Below are 24,374 nucleotides of genomic sequence, written 5' to 3'. Positions count from 1 at the left end.
ACAATAAAATTAAAAATCAAGTTAAATAAAGCGGCACAAGGCAGATCGAGTGTAAATCAGTGAAGTGAACAAAGTGCAGATAAAAGATTTTTAGTGCAAAAAAGAAGCTTATTCAGTTTGATTAAATTGACAAAGGGCTCAGTTATTTTATTTAACTGACAGATGAGATGGTAGAATGACGCCAGTTGGATTAGCAGCTTTTAATAAATAAATAAACTACACAAACGGCCTTTGACAATACTACTGACCTCAGACCAAAACACGGCAAGCTAAGTAAATTAAGCCTAATACCAGCAATGAATCGCAAAGTATGGAGGAAAGTGATCATGTATTTTCATGTAACGACTCGCAAATCCTTTATTATTTTGGATTGGCAACCACGTAAACACATAGTACATTTACATTTATTCATTTAGCAGACGCTTTTATCCAAAGTGACTTACAGATGAAGACAGTGGAAGCAATCAAAAACAACAAAAAGAGCAATGATATATAAGTGCTATAACAAGTATCAGTTAGGTTAACACAGTACACGTAGCATGGGATTTTAACTAATATAATAAATAAAAAGAAAACAGAATGCATAGCGTAAAGCTACATTTAAAAGCATCAAACTAGACCCCCCAGATAGCACAGGTACGTCGCGGAGACGTCTATGAAAGATCGTAGCATCTGGTGAACATCGCATTCGATCGAATGTTTTTAGCTGTTAATGAGCCGTCTCCTTTACCTCTATACGACGTCTATACGACGAATCTTCAACATTTCAAATTACATGCTGCCACGCAGCGCCGATCGGAGCAAGCAGATAAATGAGGAAAACTAGAGTTTTTAAAGCACTACAATGTCACACAGACGCGACCATTGTTGCAAAGAGCTATTCCAGAAATATAAAGAGGAATATTTTTTTCTGACGGTGATTTGTCAATTCGCCCACTTCCAGTGTGTGTAGGCGATATCAGTGATTATCTTATTGCGTTGCATCGCTCCGCTCGCGTCCAACTAGACAAATGCATTTATAATAAAATACAAATACAACCATAACTATAAACACACATTAAACACAAACACAAACATTACAAGCTTGATAATTTGAGTAACACTTTAATTTATACAATGTCTTTGTGAAGGTCAAAGGTTTGTGTGGTTCTTTGATTCCATTCAATACATTGAAATCAAAGCCATTTTCATATTCTTATTTTCTTCCAAATAATGATGCTCATAATTTCCAATGAGAAAGTAAAAGGTGACAAAGGCATAGAAAACCCTTGATGTTTAACTAAATAAGGAAGAAGCCTTCGGATGAAAACCCTATACAAATGTTAATTTGATTCATATTGCCTCATAGAATTAATGATACTGACAAAAGTCTCATACTTGATTATGACAGTTAATACTCCACTTTATTTTCTAGTGAAAAAAAATAAACTGAGCCTGTAATAAACTTTAAAACAATCTTTAAATAATAAAACATTAAGGACACACTTTAATCTATTAACTGCTGAAAGCATCGAGGTGGGGGGGGGGCTGACTTTATTCACAACATAACAGAGTACATAATAACTGTCTCAAAAAAAATAATAGAAAGATCTTTATTAGAATAATCCATAACATTTGCAATGGACAAGGTGTAGACTGTGAACTGGTTATGGACTGCACTTAATGAAACTGTTGCAAGATGGATGTGGGAATGATGGAGGGCTATAGGTAGATCTGTGCTAAGGATGTTGTCCTAGGGTGTCTGGTGGAGAAAAGAGGAGGAAAAAAATGTTAGAGCATTTTATAAGGAAATAATGTTACTGAAAACTTACTGTGTAAACAATAATACGATACTGGGCAGTGAACATCATGTACAATGCACACAATACTGTCAACGACCTCTGTACTAGATACTACACAGCTGTGTCACTGAAATCAGATTCATGAACATGATTGTCACAATATTTATTTGAATAATGTTTTTGGGTGAACCATCCCTTTAAGGTCCATGTTTGATAGAGATAATTGCTCATTAAGCAGTATTGCTGTGAAAGCTGACAGTAATTAATAAAACTGAACAAAGTTCTGACTACCATACAATCAAACGGCACAGAGCAACAAACCCAAAGATGAACTGTGTATGTGTGCCCAAACTGTGTGCCCCTACATCCTTCCCGATTTTGTCGTCCAAACAATGTGAAAACTGAAGTCAAAGAAAACAAATATAGTGAATGTATTTATGTAAGTTGTGCTACACATTAGCCAAAAAAAGGGTTAAAATACAAACATGACATTGTAAAACAAAAAAACTCTTTGCTTGCCATTTTAAAGCATAAAACATATAAAAAATCCTAAAAACAAAACACCCATTAAATGTTAACTGTTATGGGGAACATGCATTCACGTTAATATACCCGTATATTCTGAAAATAATAAATTTAACATAGCAATTGTTTTACGTGTAGTAACTGTAGTAGTTACATGTATACTCCTTTACATTTAATGCTCTCATAAATATAACATAGAATATTAAACCTACATTTAAAATAAATATTTTAGTACAACGTAAATTGTAGTCAGAATCATTGCACTCCTATTCTCTTCAATTATTTCCAAAATTAGACAAGGACTCTACCATCAAATGTAAGTTGTGCTCTGGAGAAACATGACTCAGGTCCACACACATCTGTCAGAGCAAACTGCAAATAATATTTCTTTACTGAAGCATTTTCTCCGCTACTTTCAAGTTTTGTACTCTGTATGTGACCCAAATAATCCTATCTACTCCAAGTTATAAAAGATGCTGCTGGTTCAGATTTAACAGAAGACTTTTAATTGTATGGATGTCGCCATCTTTGATAATACTTTACTATACTACTTTCCTTTAATTAGAGCAGCGGTTCTCAGTTCCAGTCCCCGTGCCCACCAGCTCTACATATTTTTGTAAGTCTCTCTTTTTGATTCAGATAATCAGCTCGTTAGAAGAGAGCTCTGTGCATAACCTGTGTTCCCATTGACATGGTCCCTACAAAGTGTTCATTGCTCCCTACTCCCTTAGCAGGGGATATCTGTTGAAGTTTAACTCACTTCAAGAACATTCATTCATGGATTTGTGCTGCACAACATATTCACACACAGACAAGTGTGACTTCATATACCTCTGTAAATAAATACAATTTAAATACTGCTTGACTTTAGTTACTTGTTCATATAGTTACTTTTTCACACAGACAGCAATCGAAACACTATTGTAAGCAGTTGTGTGCAGAGAACATTGAGACTCACATCTGTAAGTAGATGCGGAAAATAAAAATAAAGAAAAAATGTGGCATTTTATCAAATTAATCTAGAACATTATTTAATTAAGATAATTGGTTGCAGCCTAAAAATTACCCATTCAAATATAGACAACAGTGTGCTAAACAACTGTTTACATATAGGAAGAGTTTTGGTGGTGAACAGTGGGAGTTTTACCCAAAGTTTGGCCTGTAATATCCACAGCTGGTGCACCCAGAGGTTCTGGTGAGCTGGCTGCAGAATGAAGGAGATCCGCTCAAAATCTGCTTTACAACATCAAATCTTGGTTATATGAGGTAATTCTTCTTGAGTGGTCTAATGGGACTCAATGGAAGTTTGTTTGACACCCCCAAGTTGTTTTGGTATACAAAAATACAGTCAACATTGTTGAAACAACAACAAACAACAACAACAAAAAATATATACCTGAAAGAGGAGTTTGTGGGAGAAGAGACAACTAGATCTGTATAGATTAGATCATGGTGGTCTCCATAAATAGACCGGTTGCAAAAGACTGGATGATGGAAGGACTACAGCCAAACATCAGGACAGAAGTCTGCATGAGTCGGGTAAGCAGAATAGATTGCACTGTAAATAAACATCATTAAAACAAATGGTAAAGTCACTAAATTAAATCCCTATAAATCAAAGCAATTTTGAACTAACTATATGACATTATCACACACACACAGGTTTTTTTAAGAGCTATAACTTGAGTTTCTTTGTTTATATTTATGCGTGTTATGAGAAATCTGGCAATCAGAGATGCAGGATGCTAGTTTTTATTTTTAAATTACCCCTTCAATGTCTTCATTAAGAAATGTTCAAGAAAATGTCACTTTTATAGCAAAAGGCAATAAATATCATTATTATTATGATTATTCTCTATATTGCACAAGGCTGAGCGAAAAACTTTGTGCATAATGTGCACATGCATGTCTTTAGGTCACAAGGTTTGGAATTTTATGGATTTATAGTATTGCATACATTTACATTTCTAACAATTATAGAACATAAAATAATATTCTTTGTTTTTTTTTATTTTGCCATGCGTTTAACGTGACGTGTATCGCAGTTGATTTGGGATCAAATTTGTTTGTTGCTAACTGAACATGCACCGCGGTTGGTTCCAAAACGCGTTGCTTCAACATATGGTCGGTTAAAACTGTTTAAAATTAGTTCACTATTAAAAACCTTTCAACAATCTCACCAATGACAAACATACTATCATAAATCTATACATTTCCACCTTTCATACTTTACCTCTCAACCATCACTCCACCACATCTTGCCCTGAGGACTTCTTCATCCCTTGGCTCATTGGCGACTCGCGCGCGTACATCGCCACCTATGGGGTTGCCCAATTTATAATAATAAAAAAAGGAACTCTCAGTCTGGGAAGAAAATAAAGAAGTAAAACAAAACAAAAAATTATATGGCTTATATTTTTGGTAACACCATTGCTTTGAATATAATAGGAAAACACTATTATTATTATTATTATTATTATTATGTTTAATGCAAAGTTAACGCTGTGTGTCATTATATCATTGTACATAAAACATATATAAAAAAAATGAAAATAATTATTTTTCTTAAAACTTAAATTCTTACTCGCGTGCCAAGCCCGCGAAACCGGGCAGCGGTCCTATATAAGCAGGGGTCTGTGCCCACCGCGCGCACAGCCTGACTCAACTTTGAGTGACATCCCCAGCAGTGCGTTTTCCTGAGGTAAATTACTTTTTACTTAACCCATTTAGTTAAATGACTTTTTAAAAGTATGGACCGACAACAAAAGTAAATGACATTTAAAACTATGAAGAAAGAAAGTAATAAATTGTAATTATAATAACAATCCGTCTGAGGGAACAGTTCGTTTTTCTGAGGGTTATACTACTAAAATAAATAGCAGACGTTTTAACTCATGAAACCAGTTAAATTGTAGTAAAAATTGGACTTATAGAAATTTTTCTTTTCCGTTAATTGTATCACATTTCACGAAGACGATTTTCCGTCGTTTAATATATAGTTACAGGCCGCTCATCAGCGCCGTTAAACACCGAAATGCCGTTACATCCGTGTGACGTCATTGCTGATAGAGCCAATCCGCTCCGTTTGAGAGACGCTCTTTCATTTTAGAGTTATGTCATGTTAACATTACTTTAAAAGAGACCAATCATACAATTATTCTTAATAATATCTTCATTATTCACAATTGTATGGAAAGTAGTGCGTTGTCACTTGTCAGGTTTAACCGCGAGCGCGTAAACCCTTTCTCTAACACACGCTGGCGCGTGCACTTAGAGAGAGAGCGAGAGAGAGACAGACAGAGAGAGAGAGAGATAAAACTCATAAGCCTTGACACCTTTATAGAAATCGGTGATTCTCAAGAATGAAAATGCATTTTTACTTTGGCTTATTTGTTAGTGGGCTGTAAGGTCTCATCAGAAACATTGCTTTGCATTCTTCTTCTTATCATGCTTTATTAAATAATATTATACATATCCATCAGAGACTATAAACTTTGGGATTTAATAGACTACAGTGAAATTAATTATCTTCTCTCTTTTTCAGTGTCGATTGCCGTCTTATTGTTGTAAGTGGAGTCAACGCCATTTCTAATTTGCCAGATTTATCACAACATGTTTAATCAATCACTGATGAAAGTGAAAACATAATGTGTACAGATACATCTCACTCGTATGCGTTGTTCTTTTTCTCTCTTTTCTTGTTTGTCTACAGTAGCTACATACACCACAACGGCTCTTTTAAGAACCACATCTTGAGAACGTCTTTGACTTTGTAAGTATATATTTTAAATGACCACTCAGTATTTGGGTTTAGATCAATTACAACATCATACAGCATGTTAGTAATGTCTTAATGAAGACATTAAAGGAATACATAAAGGAATAAAAATAAAAAAAATTATTAAATGCATGTATGAATGAAATGGAAACAAAACTAGCATTGTGCATCTGATTTGCCAGATTCATCATAACATCCTAATTAATCAATAACCACTGATGAAAGTGAAAACATTTTAATGTGTACAGACATATCTCACTCGTATGCGTTCTTCTTTTTTGTCTACAGCAGCTACATACACCACAACGGCTCTTTTAAGAGCCACATCTTGAGAACATCTTTGACTTTGTAAGTATATATTTTAAATGACCACTCAGTATTTGGGTTTAGATCAATTACAACATCATACAGCATGTTAGTAATGTCTTAATGAAGACATTAAAGGAATACATAAAGGAATAAAAATAAAAAAAATTATTAAATGCATGTATGAATGAAATGGAAACAAAACTAGCATCGTGCATCTGATTTGCCAGATTCATCATAACATCCTAATTAATCAATAACCACTGATGAAAGTGAAAACGTTTTAATGTGTACAGACATATCTCACTCGTATGCGTTCTTCTTTTTTGTCTACAGCAGCTACATACACCACAACGGCTCTTTTAAGAGCCACATCTTGAGAACATCTTTTAACTTTGTAAGTATATATTTTAAATGACCACTCAGTATTTGGGTTTAGATCAATTACAACATCATGCAGCATGTTAGTAATGTCTTAATGAAGACATTAAAGAGATTCTTACATACATAAATACTAGCATCCTGCTAGTCTCTGATCTCTGATTTGCCAGTTTTATCATAACAATTGATTTTTGATACCAGGAATTCACATTTTTAAACGGATAGTTCACCCAAAAATGTTAAATCTGTCATTAATTACTCAACCTCCACGTCATTTCTATTTTCGAAACACAAATTAAGAAACAACACACGGCTGGCCCTCTACCTGAATGTTTTCATGGATCTTCACAGTACAAAGAAATAAAAACCTGCTCTTACACTCTTAAACTGGACCAGGCCAACAGTTATGTTTACATTGATGGGAAAGTTGCAAAGCTGCAAAATATAATTTCAGCGAAGGATGACATTTACGTGGCCTACACTACCTTCAACAATCATGAACCTTTTTTTGATTATCCCCTTCCATCCTCAGAACTTGGTATTCATGTAGTTGATGGCATCTCAGGACCAACACATTTCTGCAAGTTTGAGAACATTGAGGCGAAAGCTTTCTTAGTTCCTTATGACCGTAATTTTGTTTCAGTCCCTCTTTTACACACACACTAATTTTTTATTTTTTTATTTTTTTTGGACTTGCTACTTTTATTTTGGGTAACTGAATCATGAATATGAACAACTGAAATGTAATAAGAATCGTTACACTTTATGGGGCTTTAGGTTGTTCCAGCTAAAATAAAACAACAACAAAAAGAACATGTACCTGATAGTGGAGTTTGCCGGAGAAGGGAGTACCGGTCCTGTAGCAAAGTCCTGGTACTCAGATGGCCACTCATGGTGGCCTCCATACAAAGACTTGGACCGGTTACTAAAGAGCGTCAGGTTGATGGAGGCACCACAGCCAGATAAGGGTTGGACCAAGCATCAGGCCAGAATTCTACATGAGTCGGGTAAGCAAGTTAAAATACACTTTAAATAAACATTAAAACAGATGACAAAGTTACTAATACATGATATTCCACAGCTTAATGTTTTCATGAATTAAGTTCACATACTTTGATCATTTCAGCATCATTTGACAACATTTCCAAAAAATGGAAAAGGGCATGCTACACTTCTGACATCTCAGAATCTGAAAATTCTATAAAAAGAATTCACAAGTAAGTTGTAAAAATACATATTTCACTTTAAAAAGATACATTGAAAAGTAATTTCAACAAACAGTAATATTCAGTCTTCTGAAACTATAGAAAGTTTATGTGAGTAACATAGATAAATTTAAGTTATTTACTTATAATCTTGAATTCAGCCCTACCTTTTCACTCACAATTAGTAACCAGCCATGTTCAGTTTCTAATGCAAGGCTCGACATTAACGCTTTTCAGCTTGTCCGGGACAAGTGGATTTTGTGAAGGGGCAAGTGAAAGAATTGTACTTGACCGACAGGACAATTAACCTCATTAAAATTTGAATAAACAATAACTAGGGCAGCACGGAAACTTTGGCGAGAATGACTCTGATTGTATTACTTTTAGTGTAAACTCTGATTAAGGTCACATAAGTTGAGGCTCGTACAGCCTGTCTTACTCGTGGAGAAATCAAAACTATAAGCGCAACAGCACACACAAAGAAACAAATGTGAACAAACATAAATATTGTAATTCCATCAGGTGCGTGATTTCACATAGAGCAGCTGTTACTACACAGAGCCGTTGATCACAGACATGCTGTGCAAATCCTAGCATATAATGAACTTGGATTTGCGCAGCTTGTCTGTGAACCACGGCTCTGTGTAGTAATAGCTGCTCTATGTGAAATCACGCTACTGATGAAATTTACCGCTGATTAGAGAACCAGCTTTACTGAAGAGATGTGCATTAATCATCGGGCGATATATATCGTGCACCCCTATTTAACAAAGTCTATACTAAAATTATTTTAGTCCACCAACGTTAATCCGGTCATTTATCTCTGGTCTGGTTTAATTGTCAGACTAAAATCACAGATTTTGCGATATGAATGGTCAGCCTGCATGTCAATCAAACTTTCTGCAAAGGGTCAATTTTGCCAATTTTTTTGCCACATTCATTTTTTTTAAATTGACAAACATGCTAGTTTATTACCTATAGAATCCATTTTTGTAAAATAATCTAATTCCCTGATTTTGCTCTTAGAAAGAAAACATTCTCATCAGATGATGAGCTTCATGAAACCCCCAACAAAAAAGTTAAAATGAATAGAGACAAAAATCCACCTACACCAAAAATCCAGCTCGCACCAAAAGTCCCGCCTGCACCAAAACCTCCAGCACCTCTAAAATACATCAAGACAAAAGGTAAAAATACAATAAAACAGTTAAATGACTAAGGCATAATAGTGTGTGACTGCTGAGTGCTATTCTTTTTCAGGTCCTGTTGTACGACCTCTGCTTACAACAAGCAAAGCAGTGAACTCTTTCAGCAATTGTGAGTTTTAAATTGAGAAAACTGATATTTGTGGATGTTTTGTTCCATGCTCAAGAATGTTCCTTAGCCATGGTAAGATCTATGTATAGCACAGGCTCTCGTGATTTGTTGGTTTACATCACTTTTCTTTTTCAGCTTCACCCAATTCTGTTGCCATTTTAACAGTTTGGACAGAACTACTATCATTACATTCATAACTTGAGGATTTACATACTAATGATGATTTAATAATAAACATTTGGTTGCCAATTAGAAGTGATAGCAATCTCAAGCTTTAGTAAGGCTTTGTGTAGTACAAAATCTTGTTTTGTAAGGCAGACATAACATCTACATACCAATTCTTTCAACAGCATTTGTTAATCACCACCAAAGGGCCATGGAGAAGCCAGAGCAGGCCCGTTTTGAGACTTTCCCCAGCTGTCAAGGTAACAGGCTCTACATGAGTACTGTAAACACAATGTAAAAGCTGTAAATTCACAGCATTTATGACAACTCAAAAGCCTGACTCCATAACAGGGTGGGTCAAGTTTCCGATTGCTGAATAAATAGATGACATGCAGTTTGTAAACTTATTATTCAAGTTGATTTTCTGATCATATTTTTATTCCTTTAATGAATAAAAACCAGCCATTAAAATGAATGTGTCATGTAAAATTATTTAAATTTACCAGTTCCATCATTGTCAGCTCCAGATGTTCCCGTGAGCTTCTCCCAGGCAGATGAGCCACAAGATCATTGGGGTGGACACTCACCTGACATTCAAGGTAAAAAAAACAAAACAATTAGTATTTGGTAAAAGAAAACAAAAAGGACAATTACTGTACACACATAAGGTAATTCAGCATGTTATGTACAATCTGTCAGAGAATGCATTTTCTTTGCTGAGACCTTCAAGTTCCAAGCAAGAAAGAACACAGCGTAAGTTGTATGACTCACTTTTGGTAAATACTGTAGGATTTCATCTAGGTTTACTATAGAAAATGTGCTTGTTTAAAGCAAAAAATGTAAAGCTAAATAAGCTAAAATACAAAGAAATAGAGAGCACAATTCAGTTGAAGCAGCAGAATGAGTACCTTGTGTAATGTTAATGAGCTTCTCTCATTCAGACCGCCAGCTGGAAACTTGGGAAGAACACCCATCTATCACTCAAGGTAAAAAACATTCATTAGTATATGGAGGAAATCAAAAACACAATTGCAAATGAGTCATGGCCTAACACAACCTAATACAGTTTTTTTCACTTTTTCTAATTAGAGAACAAATTCTCTGCCTTAAGACTCTCTCAAGACCAAAGACTATCAACCACACAACAAGGAAGAATGCAAAGTAAAAAAAATAAAAAAAGTCAATTTCAGTCATTACTAGGGTATCACTAAAAGGGGTCATATGCTATTTTAAAGACCATTATTTTGTATATTTGGTGTAACAGAATATGTTGACATGAAAACATTTTTCAAATACTGTACATTATTGTAGTTCCTCTATGTCCCGCCTCTCTCAAAAACGTCATTTTCAACAAAGTCCCTCCTTCCGTCAAGCACAGGCTGCTCTGAATGGCCAACTGACCCAATGCATTGTTATTGGGCGAACATCGCAAGCACTCGTCGGAAATGCAACGCCCCTTTCCATAATTGCAAGCTTCATCTTTCAAAGTAAATATCAAGACTGTTAATAATGTCCTTCGTTTTACCATCAGTTCAAGCCCGAAAGGGCAACAGAGTCACGTGACAGACACAGTGATGATGCAGTACACAAGCCACGGTTAAGACAGCTTATGTGCTATGATTTCTGACAGTCTGTTTACTCTGCTGTGATGTTACCCTCACACACACACGTAATCACACAACATGTTACTCTACGCTGCGCAAAACTCTGCATTTGAACAGTCAATAGCAAACACTTAAACTATTAAGAAAACATACTTAAAGTAGCTGATTCAGAATAAGCACCAGATTCAATTCAAGTTTATTTGTGTAGCGCATTTTACTATACAATCGTTGCAAAGATTGTCATAGCAAAGTCGGAATTTACCTTTTTTTTTTTTTTTTTTGAAATAGCGCACAGCCAGCCTTGTACTCTCCTAGGTTCACAAAACTGTCATCCATTAAATGTGTTGTACAAATTTGAACATCTGGGCTGTTCTGTTGTAAATAAATCTTAACAATGATTCCTCATTGCATATACTTTCGGAAGGCCACATAAAGTGCTTTTGCTTAGAAACACAAAGCGTCTCCCTGACATGACTGCTTTAACACTAACTGCGGTTCCTGAAACCACACCTTTTTTTTGAGTGAACATTTGGGCGGCATTACGCAAATATTTCCACATCTTGACGTAGATGTGTAGGGGCGTGTTTGAATGAGCCGTTTAGCATGGTCTGGATCAGCCTTATCTTTTAGATAGAATAAATCCTTTAGTGGGAGACTTTAAGCTTTGTAACTCTGTAGATCTTATACATGTACAAATACCTACATAACACACTGAAGAAAAGGAAAAATAGAAATCACATTATATGACCCCTTGAGCCAGATTTACTAAACAGGCCAAATTAGCATTAGAGCACAATTCCATAAATTTGCCGATGGGAGGGAAAATTATGCGTGCGATTTACTGACAATGCAAACTTTACAGAACAGACGAAGCCAGATCATTCCCACAATAACTAGTGCAATCTACCAAGTCCAGCGCAAATTACCACCTGCTTTAAGAAGTGCCTTTTTTGGGCATTAAAAATATAGCAAATACAAATAATTTGAAGAGCACAAATGTTATTAAATCATTGCGTTATTCATCTTAATACTCACCTCCCATAAATTTTGTGTCTCAAAGGAAAACTACTACAAATGCATATTCAAGGTTAAACGCAAAAACAACTGTCCACATCTTTTTCAGCACTAATACTTTACTGCGCCTCTTTAGTAAATCCTGACAGTACTATTTTAACACCAAAAGAAGGTTTGTGCTGGTGCAAGCTGTTAGTAAATCTAGCCCATATTGTATCAGTGTCATGCACTGTCAATGTAGCAAATACAACTTACCAACTTCACCTTTCTTAACTCCAGCTGTTCCAGTGAGCTTGTCCAATGAAAATGAGCAAGAAGATGCTTGGGATGAACACCCATCTAACTTTCAAGGTAAAAGAACATTCATAAACACATGCAGTAAACACATACACTGCAAATTAATAACACTAGGTTTATTAACATTACATTTTCTGTACAATCCATCAGAGAACACAATCTCTGAACAAAGATCCTCAAGTACTCACCAGCCAAGAACAAATAGTAAGTCATTTGTAATTATTTTTTTTGCCTGTTGACAGCATCGTTGCTCAAAAAGTATGTGTATCATCAGCCTAAGGCTTTAAGCATGTAGCCATATCTTCAGAAACTCAATTTTTCATGACGTGTTAGTTTAATCACATTTAAGAGCTTTATGTGCTTGCAGGTGCTTCTGGTGTGAGACGATGGAGCTGCATCACTAAATGTACACGTACGTTAAATTGAAGTGCTAAATTTGTAAAATTATACATCTTATAGTTCAATTAAAATACTCTCCCAGATAAACTTACTGTGTTGCAGCTGTTGAGAGGACAATTCTGGAGGCACTTAATGAACTGGACATGAAGATCAATCATCTGACTTCAGTGGTCCAGTCCCTTGCAGCAAACAACCGTTCCAGTGCTCCAGTGGTGGACAGCGAGGATGAGGTCTTTCCTCTCACAACCATGGAGGAACTAGACAAACTGGAAAGAAAATTATCAGAGAAAGCAATGATGCAAAAGATGGTAAAAATCATTGACATTTGAAGGTTTAACAGTTGCAATGAAGTAAATAATATCTATTATATACCCGGTTTCACAGACCAGGCTTAAGGCTAGTCCCAGACTAAAATGCATGTGTGAGCTGTCTTAACTCAAAATAACTTGCAATAACATTTCGTACAATATGTCAGTGCCATTGTTTCATCTCAAGATGCACACATGCAGCATTTTTATAAAAGCAAAACTAGGACCTATAGTCCTGATTTAAACTAATCCCTGTTCTGAGCTCAGTAGTAACTGATTACATGCAATCTGGATTACGTAAACAGATTCTAGTAAATAAAGAACTTGTAATTATATAAAATTACATTTTATAAAACTCATAATCAGACTACAGTTACTTTTTATGGATTACATGATTAAATATTTACAATATAGTAATAGATTATTATACATTCGATTATTAATGTTTAAGAACATAGCATCTGCATCAACACATTGATTTTTACAAAAAAAAATTGTCGTCTGATCACCTAATATATTTATTTAAAAGTACTCATGAGATTTTAAAATATATATATTTTTAATAATTGTCACATTTCTATGTTCTTTGGTTCTGCGACACTGGTTATGCTCACATGACATGCAGGTAAACAAATTAAACTTTTTTTTTTAAATGCTTTATTTTAATTTAAAATCTTTTTGTGATTTAAATAATTATTAGCTTCTCATTAATTGAACTCACAAGCCTCCTAAGGTTCATTCACAAACACCAGTTTGAGAAAACTTGACATAATATATTATTTAATGCATTTCATACTATAAATAACAACAATTAAAATATATTTACTCTTTGTATTTTTATGTCATATGGTACTTTAAATATCCTATTTAAATTTGATAGACTACTTTTAGATTACTTTTGACCAAACTCATCTGATTACATTATTTAAAACGTGTAATGTAATGGATTTCATTGCTAACTACAATTTTCTAATGTAATTTGGAATCAGTAACAGATTACAATTTGGGAGTAACTACTCAGCTCGGTCTGTGAAACAGGACCATAATGTTTGGGCATTGTCTATAATGTTTTGAAATGTGTTTTTATTTTTAAGGTGAACAGGTTATCCATCAGTGGAGGACACACACTGAAGAAAACAATATGGAGAATATGCTCCAAGGTGTTTGGTCCTGTAGCCAAACAACTAAACTGGTGTGGTAGGGGAGAAAAGCGAGGGATCAGGAAAACAAACATAGGAGCACTCCTAATAGGTAAATTACGTCCAAAATGTTTTCCAATGCACAGTGTACGGGGAACACTTTAAATTAAGGTTCATTAGTTAACATTAGTTAACATGAACTAAGAATTAGCAATACTTCTACATAATTTATTAATCTTAATGTTAATTTCAGCATGAATCAATGCATGCATCAATGCATTATTAAAATCATACGTTGTTCGTTAAAGCACGATTACCCCTCGTGAGCTTTTCATACAGATTATTAGGCCTACAAAACATAATATATATTATGCATGTTCCTACCAGCAGATACATGCCGTTTTAACAGTGTAAAACGCGGTTTCATACTCACAAGAGCGTTTTAGAAATGTTAACTTTTGTTTTACGATTAACAGTTAGGCTAAGTGACGAAGAACTGTTGATGAACCACAAAATCAGCTGTTACCGCCACTTGACTAAACCACAGAAACAACTATTCGTCAATATTAAGCTAATACTTATCTGTTTAATTTGCTTTATATAAAATCAAACATACACCACACATATTAATGACAATGAATCTAGATACGTACCTCAGTTTTCCCGCGGCGATCACTTCCACGTGCGCGTCGATGTGATGATTTGTAAGCACATGCGCAGTACTGATGAGGAGTCGACTCCAAAAGAGTCGATTCCTTGAATCTGACCAGCCCAGTTTTCGAAGTAGACTTGATATAAAATTATTAATATTCAACTCAGGCTGTGTCTCCACTAATCTGGGAGTCACTCTAAAAGAACCTGAAACCGGTAGCAGTTTTAAGTTTTTATGACTGAAGCAGAATTTCAGCACCACTGGAAATGAACAGTGACCAATCAAATAGAAAGCACAGACATGAAACGTTCTACTTGTATGTTATATTAGCCTACATCACGCTGAGTGGCATTAAAAACAGTAGACAAACATTAATTGCACATCAATTATTTATATTAATTAGATAATATTAAGGCAGGCTAATCATTCTCAGCTAGTAACTCGCATCGGGATCATATGAACAATTAAACAGACATAAGACTAAATAAATGTCTTATTTTACATTATTTTGCGCAGTTAATGCATAATTCTTAAATGGATTTGTTTGGATCGGCATGCATTTATCTTACATGACTAATAGAATAATGAATAATTTAATTGATACTGATACAGACATTATAGCTTTAGGGAAGGACGGATGTTGCAATCATTTTTTATAGTTTGCTTATCATTGTCTAAATTCATAAGATCCCAGTTTAAAAAAAAAAACATATTTTGAGGATTTAATTAAACAATAAGTGAAAAAAGTTTTATTTGTTAAACTTATTTAAGTTTTACCTTTTAACATGCAGGAGCAGCTATGAAGAATCCCGTGCTTCCGTCGCCAACTGAAGCAGAGGCTGAAAAACACATTAAGGATTATCTCCGCTTGGCCCCAGGGAGAATGCCTTGTTAGTCAACTTGATTTTTTGTTGTTTGTTTGGTTGGTTCAGGATTAAAATAATAATAATAATAATAACATAAACGACTGCTTATTTTCATTCACTGTTAATAAAAGGATACAAATCATTCAACAGCATGTTGTGTTCTCATTCTGAGTGGAAAATACTTGGGGTTAGTTATTATACTTTTCTCATATGTGAAGACGCATGCATAATCAGTGTAACTAAAGCTGTGATCAATAAAAGGAAATATGAAGGAACGTATAAAATCGTACAATTAAGAACGACGTCTATGCTATGTAAATCAGATGTCTAATAGACGTAACATTCAAATATTAAACGTCTGTAATACGTCTACCGGAGATCGCTGGAACATCGGAAAAAGACGTCTATGCGACGTCTTCCAGATGAGCAAACGCCCTAAAAACGACGTCTCCCAGATGCAAAAGCATACATCGCACAGACGTCCCCGCGACGTACCTGTGCTATCTGGGCCGCTGTTAAATGTTAAACACAATAAAACTAACGTTACACAAATATGCCGCAAGTTGTGCCGCCTTGCCGTCAAGTGTTTTAGTAGGTACCGATTGTGTAGGAAAACAGTGACGTTTTCTTCTACGTAGTTACGCGCATGCGCAGAGCGGATCGTGCAGGTGGAACGGATCGTGTACCGACAGGCATCCAGCTGCAGCCCCACAGACTCACTTCTTGCTAGACACCAGTGGACAGCAGACGTCATTTCCGTATCGTCATTCACTTTTCAAATTGACGTTATTTCCGTATCGTCTTTCACTTTTCAATTTTAACGCGCCATATAGATGTCAGCGGTAAGAAAAAATAATAAACTGTTGATGATTTATAGGTCATGTCAGAATTCAAATGCACAAACTAGTTAAAAAAAAAACGTCTTGTTTTCAAGGTACTGTGTCGTGTTTTTTAAAGGTATAAGTGAACTCTGGTGTGCCTCAATTCTAGAGCTAACGTTAGGTTGCTACAATAGATTTTCCAATTAAATCGTTCTTTGAGTGGTATGATTTAATATTGTAAACATGTTTTTTATTCACTTGGATGTGTGAAGATTGTACCCAGTTAACGAGATCTCTTAGAACAGTCTTGGTAGAGAATAGTCTAAAATGCTAGGTTGTCTATGCACACGAGAGTTTGCTAGCTAACTATGTTTTTTTTTTTTCTTTTTTTTTTTTGAAGTAGTACTTTTCCCTATGCAGGTGTAAATGCCTGATGTTTAATATGTTTATGATGATGTTTAAAGCGCTTTGGTGGCCATGGGTCTGTTGAAAGCGCTATATAGCCTAAATGCAGTCCATTTACCATTTTACATATTTTGTATAGGAGAATGTTAACATTTATATAAGTTTTTTTGTTTTGTTTTGTTACCACACTATTTTTTACAGTCCATCTACCACACACAATTTTTCACCTACATTATTGGTTCCTTTGTTTTTTTTTTTTGGAAAGTTATTAATTGGATTTTTGTAAACTCTTATGAATCATAAGGTACTACCGGTATTTCATATGTGTCACTATACTTATTACGTAAACAATCTATTAATACTACCCTCTTCTTTTAGGCAAATCGCATTAGTGTGCGTAAAGGGACGGAGCTACCACCAATACAGAAATACACAGAGTGCTGCAGCCGGTATCACTGCCCGCTGTGCAATTCAAACACAGTGGGGTACTGTGGAAAAAGAAGACGTGGAGACCTGCGAGGGTTTTATAGAGACCCTGAATTTCCTGAGCATTGCCCAGACTGCCAGTTTTAGGGGGCAGGAATGAGGTGTGGTGTGCACAGTGTGCAATAGTTTATTTGGAACTGTTCATGTTTTATTTCCTCTTGAAATAGGGACTTCCCCCACAACCTTAAGGAGCCTGACTGAGGCATCTTCATTCTGATGGTCAGATTTGACAAATTTTACTAATTAGATTGTGTAATTTCCAATAAATATTGCAAAACCATGAAGTGTTTATTTGATCTGGATTGTTTGGTAAATTGTATGATCATGTGAATCTACGTATATTTTAAAAACAGAAGTGGTTACATTTACAAAAAATAAATAAAAAATAAGGATTGAATATCCAAATGGGCAAGGCAAAAAACTGTGGTCAATTAACATGTACAAGTCTGTTGTATTGACAAAATGTTATAGTCCATTGATCTAGGCTGAATTTAAGTCACAAAAAATAGTGATATGATCTGAACAATATATATTTTCATGGTGGTTCTTGTGAATGCAGTTTGCATGAATTATTGATGTTATAATATTAAGTGTATTATTGAGAATTGTTTTATGTAAAGAGATATGATAAAGATAATATTTCAATTTGCACACAGTTTTTATATTATATATTTTAAGTCATAAAAGTAAAATGACAATACGGAAAAGACGTGTGCAATTAAGCCTGCAAAGAATGCTGTCTATCCACTGGTGAAAACAGAAAATAAATATGCTGTCTATCCTTATGTGAAACTATAAAATAAATGTGTCTATCCAGAGGTGAAAATATAAAATAAATATGCTGTCCATCCAGAGGTGAGAACTAAATATGCTGTATATCCAGAGGTGAGAACTAAATATGCTGTCTATCCAGAGGTGAAAATATAAAATATACTGTCCATCCAGAGGTGAGAACTAAATATGTTGTCTATCCAGAGGTGAGAACTAAATATGTTGTCTATCCAGAGGTGAGAACTAAATATGCTGTCTATCCAGAGGTGAAAATATAAAATAAATATACTGTCCATCCAGAGGTGAAAACTAAATATGCTGTCTATCCAGAGGTGAGAACTAAATATGCTGTCTATCCAGAGGTGAAAATATAAAATAAAAAAATGTCAATCCAGAGGTGAAAATATAAAATAAAAAAAATTCAATCCAGAGGTGAGAACTAAATATGCTGTCTATCCAGAGGTGAGAACTAAATATGCTGTATATCCAGAGGTGAAAATATAAAATAAATATATGTCTATCCAGAGGTGAAAATATAAAATAAAAAAAATTCAATCCAGAGGTGAGAACTAAATATGCTGTATATCCAGAGGTGAAAATATAAAATAAATATATGTCTATCCAGAGGTGAAAATATAAAATAAATATATGTCTATCCAGAGGTGAAAATATAAAATAAATATACTGTCTATCCAGAGGTGAGAACTAAATATGCTGTCTAACCAGAGGTGAAAATATAAAATAAATATATGTCTATCCAGAGGTGAAAATATAAAATAAATATACTGTCTATCCAGAGGTGAGAACTAAATATGCTGTCTATCCAGAGGTGAAAATATAAAATAAATATACTGTCTATCCAGAGGTGAGAACTAAATATGCTGTCTATCCAGAGGTGAAAATATAAAATAAATATATGTCTATCCAGAGGTGAGAACTAAATATGCTGTCTAACCAGAGGTGAAAATATAAAATAAATATATGTCTATCCAGAGGTGAAAATATAAAATAAATATATGTCTATCCAGAGGTGAGAACTAAATATGCTGTCTATCCAGAGGTGAAAATATAAAATAAATATATGTCTATCCAGAGGTGAAAATATAAAATAAATATACTGTCTATCCAGAGGTGAGAACTAAATATGCTGTCTAACCAGAGGTGAAAATATAAAATAAATATATGTCTATCCAGAGGTGAAAATATAAAATAAATATATGTCTATCCAGAGGTGAGAACTAAATATGCTGTCTAACCAGAGGTGAAAATATAAAATAAATATATGTCTATCCAGAGGTGAAAATATAAAATAAATATACTGTCTATCCAGAGGTGAGAACTAAATATGCTGTCTAACCAGAGGTGAAAATATAAAATAAATATATGTCTATCCAGAGGTGAAAATATAAAATAAATATACTGTCTATCCAGAGGTGAGAACTAAATATGCTGTCTAACCAGAGGTGAAAATATAAAATAAATATATGTCTATCCAGAGGTGAAAATATAAAATAAATATACTGTCTATCCAGAGGTGAGAACTAAATATGCTGTCTATCCAGAGGTGAAAATATAAAATAAATATACTGTCTATCCAGAGGTGAGAACTAAATATGCTGTCTATCCAGAGGTGAAAATATAAAATAAATATATGTCTATCCAGAGGTGAGAACTAAATATGCTGTCTATCCAGAGGTGAGAACTAAATATGCTGTCTATCCAGAGGTGAAAATATAAAATAAATATACTGTCTAACCAGAGGTGAGAACTAAATATGCTGTCTAACCAGAGGTGAAAATATAAAATAAATATATGTCTATCCAGAGGTGAGAACTAAATATGCTGTCTATCCAGAGGTGAAAATATAAAATAAATATATGTCTATCCAGAGGTGAAAATATAAAATAAATATACTGTCTATCCAGAGGTGAGAACTAAATATGCTGTCTATCCAGAGGTGAAAATATAAAATAAATATACTGTCTATCCAGAGGTGAAAATATAAAATAAATATACTGTCTATCCAGAGGTGAGAACTAAATATGCTGTCTAACCAGAGGTGAAAATATAAAATAAATATATGTCTATCCAGAGGTGAGAACTAAATATGCTGTCTATCCAGAGGTGAGAACTAAATATGCTGTCTATCCAGAGGTGAAAATATAAAATAAATATACTGTCTATCCAGAGGTGAGAACTAAATATGCTGTCTATCCAGAGGTGAAAATATAAAATAAATATACTGTCTATCCAGAGGTGAGAACTAAATATGCTGTCTATCCAGAGGTGAAAATATAAAATGAATATACTGTCTATCCAGAGGTGAGAACTAAATATGCTGTCTATCCAGAGGTGAAAATATAAAATAAATATATGTCTATCCAGAGGTGAAAATATAAAATAAATATACTGTCTATCCAGAGGTGAGAACTAAATATGCTGTCTATCCAGAGGTGAAAATATAAAATAAATATACTGTCTATCCAGAGGTGAAAATATAAAATAAATATACTGTCTATCCAGAGGTGAGAACTAAATATGCTGTCTATCCAGAGGTGAAAATATAAAATAAATATACTGTCTATCCAGAGGTGAGAACTAAATATGCTGTCTATCCAGAGGTGAAAATATAAAATAAATATGCTGTCTATCCAGAGGTGAGAACTAAATATGCTGTCTATCCAGAGGTGAAAATATAAAATAAATATACTGTCTATCCAGAGGTGAGAACTAAATATGCTGTCTATCCAGAGGTGAAAATATAAAATAAATATATGTCTATCCAGAGGTGAAAATATAAAATAAATATACTGTCTATCCAGAGGTGAGAACTAAATATGCTGTCTATCCAGAGGTGAAAATATAAAATAAATATATGTCTATCCAGAGGTGAGAACTAAATATGCTGTCTATCCAGAGGTGAAAATATAAAATAAATATATGTCTATCCAGAGGTGAGAACTAAATATGCTGTCTAACCAGAGGTGAAAATATAAAATAAATATATGTCTATCCAGAGGTGAAAATATAAAATAAATATACTGTCTATCCAGAGGTGAGAACTAAATATGCTGTCTATCCAGAGGTGAGAACTAAATATGCTGTCTATCCAGAGGTGAGAACTAAATATGCTGTCTATCCAGAGGTGAAAATATAAAATAAATATACTGTCTATCCAGAGGTGAGAACTAAATATGCTGTCTATCCAGAGGTGAAAATATAAAATAAATATACTGTCTATCCAGAGGTGAGAACTAAATATGCTGTCTATCCAGAGGTGAAAATATAAAATAAATATACTGTCTATCCAGAGGTGAGAACTAAATATGCTGTCTATCCAGAGGTGAAAATATAAAATAAATATACTGTCTATCCAGAGGTGAGAACTAAATATGCTGTCTATCCAGAGGTGAAAATATAAAATAAATATATGTCTATCCAGAGGTGAGAACTAAATATGCTGTCTAACCAGAGGTGAAAATATAAAATAAATATGCTGTCCATCCAGAGGTGAGAACTAAATATGCTGTCTATCCAGAGGTGAAAATATAAAATAAATATGCTGTCCATCCAGAGGTGAGAACTAAATATACTGTCTATCCAGAGGTGAGAACTAAATATGCTGTCTATCCAGAGGTGAGAACTAAATATGCTGTCTATCCAGAGGTGAGAACTAAATATGCTGTATATCCAGAGGTGAAAATATAAAATAAATATACTGTCCATCCAGAGGTGAAAACTAAATATGCTGTCTATCCAGAGGTGAGAACTAAATATGCTGTCTATCCAGAGGTGAAAATATAAAATAAATATATGTCAATCCAGAGGTGAAAATATAAAATAAATATACTGTCTATCCAGAGGAGAAAATATAAAATAAAAAAATGTCAATCCAGAGGTGAAAATATAAAATAAAAAAAATTCAATCCAGAGGTGAGAACTAAATATGCTGTCTATCCAGAGGTGAAAATATAAAATAAATATATGTCTATCCAGAGGTGAAAATATAAAATAAATATACTGTCTATCCAGAGGAGAAAATATAAAATAAAAAAATGTCAATCCAGAGGTGAAAATATAAAATAAAAAAAATTCAATCCAGAGGTGAGAACTAAATATGCTGTCTATCCAGAGGTGAAAATATAAAATAAATATATGTCTATCCAGAGGTGAAAATATAAAATAAATATACTGTCTATCCAGAGGTGAGAACTAAATATGCTGTCTATCCAGAGGTGAAAATATAAAATAAATATACTGTCTATCCAGAGGTGAGAACTAAATATGCTGTCTATCCAGAGGTGAGAACTAAATATGCTGTCTATCCAGAGGTGAAAATATAAAATAAATATACTGTCTATCCAGAGGTGAGAACTAAATAGGCTGTCTATCCAGAGGTGAGAACTAAATATGCTGTCTATCCAGAGGTGACAACTAAATATGCTGTCTATCCAGAGGTGAGAACTAAATATGCTGTCTATCCAGAGGTGAGAACTAAATATGCTGTCCATCCAGAGGTGAAAATATAAAATAAATATACTGTCTATCCAGAGGTGAGAACTAAATATGCTGTCTAACCAGAGGTGAGAACTAAATATGCTGTCTATCCAGAGGTGAAAATATAAAATAAATATATGTCTATCCAGAGGTGAGAACTAAATAGGCTGTCTATCCAGAGGTGAAAATATAAAATAAATATATGTCTATCCAGAGGTGAAAATATAAAATAAATATGCTGTCTATCCAGAGGTGAGAACTAAATATGCTGTCTATCCAGAGGTGAAAATATAAAATAAATATATGTCTATCCAGAGGTGAAAATATAAAATAAATATGCTGTCTATCCAGAGGTGAGAACTAAATATGCTGTCTATCCAGAGGTGAAAATATAAAATAAATATACTGTCTAACCAGAGGTGAGAACTAAATATGCTGTCTATCCAGAGGTGAAAATATAAAATAAATATACTGTCTATCCAGAGGTGAGAACTAAATATGCTGTCTATCCAGAGGTGAAAATATAAAATAAATATACTGTCTATCCAGAGGTGAGAACTAAATATACTGTCTATCCAGAGGTGAGAACTAAATATGCTGTCTATCCAGAGGTGACAACTAAATATGCTGTGTATCCAGAGGTGAGAACTAAATATGCTGTCTATCCAGAGGTGAAAATATAAAATAAATATATGTCTATCCAGAGGTGAAAATATAAAATAAATATACTGTCTATCCAGAGGTGAGAACTAAATATGCTGTCTATCCAGAGGTGAGAACTAAATATGCTGTCTATCCAGAGGTGAAAATATAAAATAAATATACTGTCTATCCAGAGGTGAGAACTAAATATGCTGTCTATCCAGAGGTGAGAACTAAATATGCTGTCTATCCAGAGGTGAGAACTAAATATGCTGTCTATCCAGAGGTGAAAATATAAAATAAATATATGTCTATCCAGAGGTGAAAATATAAAATAAATATGCTGTCTATCCAGAGGTGAGAACTAAATATGCTGTCTATCCAGAGGTGAAAATATAAAATAAATATATGTCTATCCAGAGGTGAAAATATAAAATAAATATGCTGTCTATCCAGAGGTGAGAACTAAATATGCTGTCTATCCAGAGGTGAAAATATAAAATAAATATACTGTCTAACCAGAGGTGAGAACTAAATATGCTGTCTATCCAGAGGTGAAAATATAAAATAAATATACTGTCTATCCAGAGGTGAGAACTAAATATGCTGTCTATCCAGAGGTGAAAATATAAAATAAATATACTGTCTATCCAGAGGTGAGAACTAAATATACTGTCTATCCAGAGGTGAGAACTAAATATGCTGTCTATCCAGAGGTGACAACTAAATATGCTGTCTATCCAGAGGTGAAAATATAAAATAAATATACTGTCTATCCAGAGGTGAAAATAAGAAATAAAATTGCTGTCCATCGAGTGGTGAAAACGGAAATTAGCGGCGAAACGGAAATGACGTAGGCGGTCTATCCACTGGTGTCCAGCCAGTGGTGTCTAGCCGGAGGTGAGTCTGCGGGGCTGCAGCTGGATGCTATTGGAAAGATTCCCCTCAACACTTGAACAAACGGTAGCTAGCGAGTTTTCTTAGCTTGTTTTTTTTAACAATGGCTGGAGAAAAT

General features: G+C 34.2%; 2 protein-coding genes and 4 long non-coding RNA genes across 6 annotated transcripts in view; 4 read left to right on the top strand and 2 right to left on the bottom strand.

Moving 5' to 3' along the window:
- Positions 1-24,374, bottom strand: part of LOC127953353 (zinc finger protein 665) — a 376,772-nt gene that overhangs the window by 28,480 nt on the left and 323,918 nt on the right. The window lies entirely within an intron of this gene.
- Positions 1,089-3,447, bottom strand: LOC127953513 (uncharacterized). The gene is made up of 2 exons (XR_008153280.1): positions 2,103-3,447; positions 1,089-1,741 (listed from the first exon to the last, which is right to left on the bottom strand). It is a non-coding gene; the product is annotated as an uncharacterized LOC127953513 (long non-coding RNA).
- Positions 7,586-12,799, top strand: LOC127952002 (uncharacterized). Its single transcript, XM_052550212.1, has 12 exons — positions 7,586-7,778; positions 7,898-7,988; positions 9,003-9,163; positions 9,237-9,293; positions 9,644-9,718; positions 9,980-10,057; positions 10,158-10,211; positions 10,400-10,444; positions 10,548-10,619; positions 12,356-12,427; positions 12,524-12,577; positions 12,741-12,799. The coding sequence occupies exons 1-12, from the start codon at positions 7,586-7,588 to the stop codon at positions 12,797-12,799; spliced, it is 1,011 nt and encodes a 336-aa protein (XP_052406172.1).
- LOC127953521 (uncharacterized) lies at positions 16,447-17,733 on the top strand. Its single transcript, XR_008153287.1, has 2 exons — positions 16,447-16,579; positions 17,342-17,733. It is a non-coding gene; the product is annotated as an uncharacterized LOC127953521 (long non-coding RNA).
- Positions 18,541-21,423, top strand: LOC127953523 (uncharacterized). The gene is made up of 3 exons (XR_008153289.1): positions 18,541-18,617; positions 20,315-20,440; positions 21,306-21,423. It is a non-coding gene; the product is annotated as an uncharacterized LOC127953523 (long non-coding RNA).
- Positions 21,923-23,631, top strand: LOC127953520 (uncharacterized). The gene is made up of 3 exons (XR_008153286.1): positions 21,923-21,982; positions 22,013-22,118; positions 23,460-23,631. It is a non-coding gene; the product is annotated as an uncharacterized LOC127953520 (long non-coding RNA).

Source organism: Carassius gibelio, chromosome B3, assembly GCF_023724105.1.
Source record: "Carassius gibelio isolate Cgi1373 ecotype wild population from Czech Republic chromosome B3, carGib1.2-hapl.c, whole genome shotgun sequence".
Classification (NCBI taxonomy): Eukaryota; Metazoa; Chordata; class Actinopteri; order Cypriniformes; family Cyprinidae; genus Carassius; species Carassius gibelio.
The sequence above is the reverse complement of the archived record's forward strand: the minus strand, read 5'-3'. Positions and strand labels throughout refer to the sequence as shown.

Excerpts from the sequence above, each read along its gene's own strand:
- LOC127952002 (XM_052550212.1), top strand. The coding sequence starts at position 7,586 with ATGTACCTGATAGTGGAGTTTGCCGGAGAAGGGAGTACCGGTCCTGTA. Across the intron at positions 10,212-10,399 it reads CAAGCAAGAAAGAACACAGC|ACCGCCAGCTGGAAACTTGG; the intron begins GTAAGTTGTATG and ends TCTCTCATTCAG. Across the intron at positions 12,578-12,740 it reads TCACCAGCCAAGAACAAATA|GTGCTTCTGGTGTGAGACGA; the intron begins GTAAGTCATTTG and ends ATGTGCTTGCAG.